The 7,002-nt window shown below is 46.2% G+C and overlaps 1 protein-coding gene across 1 annotated transcript in view; it reads left to right on the top strand.

Moving 5' to 3' along the window:
• CYP2D6 (cytochrome P450 family 2 subfamily D member 6) overlaps positions 1–5,206 on the top strand; it is a 7,990-nt gene extending 2,784 nt beyond the window's left edge. The window contains exons 3-9 of the mRNA XM_010170163.1: positions 115–267; positions 908–1,068; positions 1,200–1,373; positions 3,193–3,334; positions 3,953–4,140; positions 4,757–4,898; positions 5,028–5,206. Of these exons, the coding sequence (XP_010168465.1) occupies positions 115–267; positions 908–1,068; positions 1,200–1,373; positions 3,193–3,334; positions 3,953–4,140; positions 4,757–4,898; positions 5,028–5,206 (1,139 nt within the window). The remainder of the gene's footprint in view (positions 1–114; positions 268–907; positions 1,069–1,199; positions 1,374–3,192; positions 3,335–3,952; positions 4,141–4,756; positions 4,899–5,027) is intronic.
• Positions 5,207–7,002: the final 1,796 nt, after the last annotated feature.

The following is a 7,002-nucleotide window of genomic DNA, read 5'->3' as shown; positions in this document are numbered from 1 at the left end:
TTCATCTATCCAGACAGACCTGCACCTCCAAACTCACATTTGCTGTTCTCTAGTGAACTCTGCTTGATGTACAGGTCAGAGCTCCTGACATTTCTTGCTCATCTGTAATTCCAGGGATTATTTTAGCAAGATATGGGCACTCCTGGAAGGAGCTAAGGAAATTCACGCTGTCTACCTTGAGGAACTTTGGGATGGGAAAGAAATCCTTGGAGGAGCGAGTGACGGAGGAAGCGGGATTTCTGTGCTCGGCGATCAATTCTCAAGAAGGTTTGTCACACCCAGAAGGACAGGGAAACCACATAAAAGGGCAATACAGTGATGCAGAGAGAGGAGTAATACTACAGCCACTCTCGTTCGCGTGCAACGCTCTCTTCCTAGGCAAACACAGTATTTCTAGTCTGTATGCATTAATGACCCTGCTCTACCTTGAAGCTGCTTCTGCTTTACGCAGTGGGGCTACTGTGACACTGGTCCATTTGAAACAGGAAACAAACAGGAAATAAAAAGAAATAAAGAAGTAAAATATAACTATTCCTAGAGCTGGGTAACCTCTGTGGAGTTTAGTGGAACATATTATCACATGCAATAAAAGTGCAGCTGAGAGTTTTCACAGCATGTCGCCTGTCATCTAGACACAAAGCAAAGTGTTATCTGTCAAGTCACAGAACAACCCTGCAACTCAGCTTTTCTTGGGAATTTTCTCCTTTAAACAAGGATTGACCACATAGTAGTAGCAGATGAGATAATCTTCGCTCCCTAGTATGATGCATTTGTACTTTGAGTGGTTTGGGGGCTCTTTCTCTTGAAGGCATCAAGGAGGCATTTGTGTATTCTCATTGCTGACAGCTGAGGTCCAACAGCCTGGTGTTGCTTAGCTTCATTGCTTGGTCTCCATTTCCATTTTTAGGTCGTCCTTTCAATTTACGTTTTCTTGTAAATAATGCAGTCTGCAATGTGATCTGCACCACGGTCTATGGAGAGCGTTTCGACTACGGTGATGAGACATTCAAGAAGCTGTTACATCTGTTTGAAAACTTCATCAATGATGAAGCTGGATTCCTGCCTCAGGTAAACCAAGAGCGTAGTATGGTCTGTAAGAAGCTGCCCTCTGTTGCTTCAGAGTATTGAGTCTTTACTGTTTTTCTCTTTGCATCACATAATATCTTCTCTCTCCCTTGTGTTTGGTTCTGACACGACAGCTTCTTAACGTGGTGCCCGTTTTGTTGCGCATCCCCGGAGTGCCACAGAAAGCCTTTGGAGGGCAAAAGGCGTTCATGGACTACGTAGATGTGCTCGTAGATAAGCACATGGAGACCTGGAACCCTGCTTATGTACGAGATTTCACTGATGCGTTTTTAAAGGAAATGGAGAAGGTAGGGTGACGTCAGCAGAACCTCGGGGTCCAGGGGCAATTCCTCTGCCTGATTAAGTTTGTTGATAGATTACTTTCCTTATAAAGCTGTACAAAACCTCTTACTAATGACTTTCCTACGTTTTTCATTACACATTGTATCTTGAGAAGAAGGGTGTTAACTTCTTCATGCTGTAACCTCCTTTATTGTCTTAAGAGACTGTATTATCTGCTAATGTTCTTGTTCCCATTTTCTACCTTCACATTTCCCTCAGAGTCTAGCAACTCCGTTGTTTGCAGCCTACACCATTTTGAAGGCATTTAAAGGTGATAATTGAGACTTCACTAATATTTCTAAGTTTGCGCCAGAGACAAGTCAACATGCAAGACTCTGTGTATGTCAGTGCCTTGATGACTGATGTCTCAAAATCAGTTACAAAACTGCAGCAACAGACTGGCTTTTTGGTATCATTGCCCAGTCTGTAGCCTGCCTTTAAACCAAGTTACGATTTGGAAACATGGCAGCTCCTTCGGGATGTGTGACTTTCAATTGCTTGATAAGAACGAGCTCCCTACAGATCAGATGAAGGCCTAAATCTCAACCTTACTGAAACTAAAAGGAGTCTTTCCTTTGATTCAGTCAGGCATGAAGTCAGTATAGAATCAAAGGTACTTGCGTCAGCCCATCCATCCACCATATGTTTCTGCACATGGATTCACTAAATTTCAAGTGCCAGACGAGCAATAGTAGCAAATTCTGCCTGCAAATTGCTTCCACCATCCAAGTCCTCAGGCTGGACGACTGCTCTGCATAATGAACCCAGCTGTGCTGCGGGCACTGGGCACCTCAATCTGTGCGTTAGTCCTCCCAGCTCGCACGGGCAAAGCAACGTGACCTACGTCAGGCTGCACTGAGCAGGCTGTTTGGGGCGGACGTGAGCCTGACCATGTTGCTTCTTGTCACATCGCTCTTCTGTTCACTAAGGTCCCCTGATAAGCCAGCCTGATAAATCCCTCTGCTGGGTTAACTTTGGTCAGGTCAGCCCTACAGCTCCCTGGCCAGAGATCTTTTTTTGCAGTAACAGTTGAGTCTTAAACACCTTATTAATTTATATCCATATTACAACAGCATCAAAATACACGGAATAACTTGATAGAAGCTACTCCCTAGGAAAGAAAAGTATAAAGAGGATTAGAAAAGACAAGCAGATGAACTCATGCAGAGCACTTGTCATATCTCATATGCTAACAAATTTGAGCTCAATTAGCATTTGGATGAGAGACCAGTTTTGTTGAAATTGGTGTTGCAGACTTAATAGGCAGCAATGATACCCTGATTTTTTTTTTTTTTTGCTTTTAAGAAAACAGCAGGGCAGTAGCAGCGAGACTCTGTAATGCAGGGCTATAGATAACCCCCTCAAAATACTGTTGATTTTGCATTTGCCACACGAATGCAGCCTCCTCTCTGTTGTGTGGGATTTATGATCTGATCGAACCTGAATAACTGTTCCACCTTCTCTGGGGGAGGATGTCACAGCAAGTGGCAGCCGCCTGCTGCCTGTCTGAGTTGAGAGCACAAGGTGTTCACATCTGTCCTGAAGGTGTGTGTTCATCTCTCAGGATATGGGAGGTGAGTGATGACCTTCAAATGCAGGAGGTAACAGGGTTACCAAAGTGCATCAGTCATACACAAACCATTGCCTGTGTTGTGCTCTACTCTCCCAGTGAACTTCTTGGTCAGCAAAAACTGATCTAGCACTTCTCAGTACTTCTCTGGAACAACAATCTTCTCACCCAGCAAGTACCCCAGCTCTAATTACCCACTTGTTTGCTCTCTGCAGAGCAAGGCGGCTGAAGAGAGCACTTTCACCTATAACAACCTTCGTATGGTGACCTCAGACTTGTTTACAGCTGGTTCTGAGACCACATCCATCACTCTCCTGTGGGCATTTCTGTACATGCTTCTTCACCCAGAAATACAGAGTAAGTAAGAGCACAGGCAGAGGTGTGGTATATTCCTTTTAACCCTCATTTTTCTGTGAGGAGACTGAACATCTGCTCTCCATGGTTTGGGGATTTTACAAGGAGGAACAACTTTGGTGATTGTTGGTCTAGCAGAAACCAGGAGAAACATGTCCCAAACATAGCTGTTCTGGCAGGGCCTAGTGTCAGGAGGGAAGTCTTGATGAAAAAGAGTGGAATTGGAAGGGTGAGTTCGCTCTCTCCTTCATTTTGAAGGCTACTTGGGGACTTTCAGTGGCCAGAGTACCCACCTTCCTATATTTGGAATAGATCCTAATCTGTTTGAATTCTCTAATGCTGCATGCCCAGGTACCCTTTCAGCCACATACAGGAGGGGTAAGGTAGCACGTTGAGTGACAAGACCTTTAGTAAAGACACTGCACAAAGAATAGCTATACAGATGGCTCTGAGCAACTGAAATCAAATGCATTCCCTTCTAGTTTCTGTTCCTTTCTCTAATTGCTTGTCCTGCTCTCGCTCATTGTCTACTGATCTCATGCCACCAGCTGTCCTACAGCTTGTACCAGCTCCTTCTGCTTATCTAAGGGCCTTCTAACTCCTTCGCTGTGCTGCTTTCAGGTAAGGTCCAAGCAGAGATTGATAAGGTGATTGGCAGAGAGAGACCACCCACCATGGCAGACCAAGTGAGCATGCCCTATACCAACGCTGTGATCCATGAAGTGCAACGCTACGGGGATATTGTTCCTGTCGGACTGCCTCACATGACGTACCGGGACACTGAGTTGCAAGGCTTCTTCATTCCCAAGGTGACCGTGGCCAGACAGACAGTGCAGCATCCTCTCCCTGTGCAGATGCCAGCCCTGGGGTGTGGGTGATCCCACACAACTCTGCAGCACTGCACTTCCAGCCCCAAGTCACAGGCACTGGCGAGCACTGAAGTAGGACAGTTTGAAATGCTAAGACCAGGCAGATGGGCACATTTGTGCTCTGAGTTTGTGCTGGTAATGTGGGAACCCAACTGCAGTGGCAGTTCAGTGCAAAGGTTGGCTTTCCTCTCAGTGAGCTGTGACATCCACTGTGCTGCCTGGGTTGGAAAGAGAAAGTAACAGAGCCCAACGTGCTCTCTGGAGGCACACGACACCAGCTTACTGGCTTTCCTAAGTAGTTAAAACTCTAATCTCTGAAGCTGCAGAAGTTCAGATGCTTCAGAGCCTGGAGCAGGCACCACATGGCATTGGAAAAGTGCCCTGCTTTACCTCTGTTTTAAATAAGATACAGAAGAGGTCGGTGCCTTGTGAAGCACCGCATGATGGTTGCTATTAGATGGGAGACACAGACCAAAGAGGGACCAGCACTGATCCATTGTGCCAAGATAACACTGCTGCTCTCACGTGACTTGTTTCCTCTTCTGGAGGAGTGCAGGGGACGACAATCATCACCAACTTGTCTTCCGTGCTGAAGGACGAGACAGTCTGGGAGAAGCCAAACGAGTTTTACCCCAAACACTTCCTGGATGCCAACGGGCAGTTTGTGAAACCAGAGGCCTTCCTGCCTTTCTCAGCAGGTAAAGCTGAGGGGAGGATCCTGCTGCAAGCCAGGGGCACAGCAGGAGGGGTGATCTGCTCCTCTCGTGGCCATTCTAGCTGGGTTTAATGTCCTTCTTCACAGACACTTTCTCTTCTATCTCTTGCAGGTCGTCGCGCCTGCCTGGGGGAACAGCTGGCCAGGATGGAGCTCTTCATTTTCTTTACCACTCTCCTGCAGAAATTCACCTTTGTTCTCCCCAAGGACCAGCCCAGGCCACGGGAGGATGGGCGCTTTGCCCTCGTAAAGTCCCCACACCCATACCTGGTGCGAGCTGTCCCAAGATAAGCGCGCACCGCTCTCCTTTCACTCACAGAGCACCACTGCAAACTCTGTCAGAAATGTTGCAGGTCTAGGCAGGATCATGCTGGGTTCCACTCAAGACCTCTCAAGTCTGTCCTGATGTTTCCAGCTGTGTAAAGTAAGGATCCATCCCAATATATATTGTTTAGCTACCACCAGTCCTAGATCTTGAATCAGACAGCTATAGCAGGTTACAAATGATGATCAGGTTTGCAAGTACATATATGCCTAATCAGCCAGCTCTGCTCTTGTTGGGCTCTCATCAGCTGCAGAAGCAGTTCACCGAGCACATAGCTACTGAAAGAATTATTAGTCCTGAATTAGTTTCCTGAAATACAAGGGTATCCTGGGTAAAAGACAACCCTGGGATCTTGCCAATTCTAGGAGAAAAAAAAAAACTTGGAAAAATCTGTGGGATACTCCTGGCCCACTCCCTTCCTTGTTAGCCCCACTGCAAACCCAGCCACGTGCTGTCTCCCATGCGGGGCTGTCCCACAGCAGCGTGTGCCTCTGCCGGGGCCCAGGGGAGACCAGCTCTGGCTCTGGTCCTGCAGAAACAATCCGTGCCCGTCCGCTGATTGGGCATGTGCTGCTGGTGGGCAGGGAGAGAGCTTCAGCTCTGACAAGGTGACATTTAAATGCAGTTTCAGAACTCCTGAGAAGTCTTACCATCCAAGAGACCCCCTTCATTCCTTGGTGTCTACTGAATACTCCTATCTATTGAACACATCTTGCACTGCCTTCAGTTATAGCCCCAAGGACAGTAAGTTTGAATCCAGAGAAATGCCTGACAACCCTTATGTCACACTATGCCTCCAATCGGAGTAAATACAAGGAAGGAGTACATAAAGAATCCATATGGTGTTTCAGCCACAGCAGCAGGTCATTTGTGAAATAGAGAAATTCCTATAAATATATTTCAAAAGAAATCCTGGTGTTTAGATTTAGCATCTCCCTTAATTAGGCCCTCAAAACTGCTTTTTTTTCAGCATCACATAAATTGAGCTCTTGGGCAGGTTTGGAACTCACAAAAGGATGGAGTAACACTGTTTGAAACAGTGTAGATTTCAGAGCTACCTTTCACTTTCTTCCTGCAATATTCCTGACAAATTGTTTTGCAAGGTGTTAAGACACTCTGATGTCTAGATTATTAAATTTTACTTAACGCAGGTCACTGTGCCTTTTAACCAAGTGGCTGAAAAGACCATAGCATAAAGGAGCTTTTATGCATAATCACAACTAAAGAAATCCACATTTCCATATACCTTTCTAATACTAATTTTGGAAGCTATGAAAGCTATTGAATTATGCAAATACTTAATACTGTTGTCAAGATTTTGACTTCAGCAGAAAGTGCACACTTATGCTTTTCATCTACAAAATAATCCGAAAGAATAAAAGCAGTTTGAGCAGCCTTCTTTTCTTTCCCCCCCTCTCCAGTTTGTGGCTGTCTCACAGCCCTGCCTCAGACACTCACTCGCCGATTCTCTCCCCCCGGCCAGCGCCGAACCTGTTTCTTTCAAGATCTTTTCAGTGTTGCTTTTCTGGTTGGTTCAGTGACACCGAACTGAACACGCTCGGGTTTATAGTTACCAGCACACGGAAGTGTTTTTAAAAAGAAGCTGTCAGTGAACTAAGCTTTAAAGCTGAATGATTCCAGCAATCAGGTATTTGGATAAAAAGTGCGGCCGTACCCAGAAGAGGGACTGTCTTTCTAGCACGCAGGAACGCACCGAAACAGCCACCTGCCCGCGGGTCGGCGTGGCACTTCGGAGGCAGAA

Source organism: Antrostomus carolinensis, unplaced genomic scaffold (assembly GCF_000700745.2).
Source record: "Antrostomus carolinensis isolate BGI_N321 unplaced genomic scaffold, ASM70074v2 scaffold1736, whole genome shotgun sequence".
Classification (NCBI taxonomy): Eukaryota; Metazoa; Chordata; class Aves; order Caprimulgiformes; family Caprimulgidae; genus Antrostomus; species Antrostomus carolinensis.
This window is presented reverse-complemented; position numbering and strand designations above follow the sequence as displayed.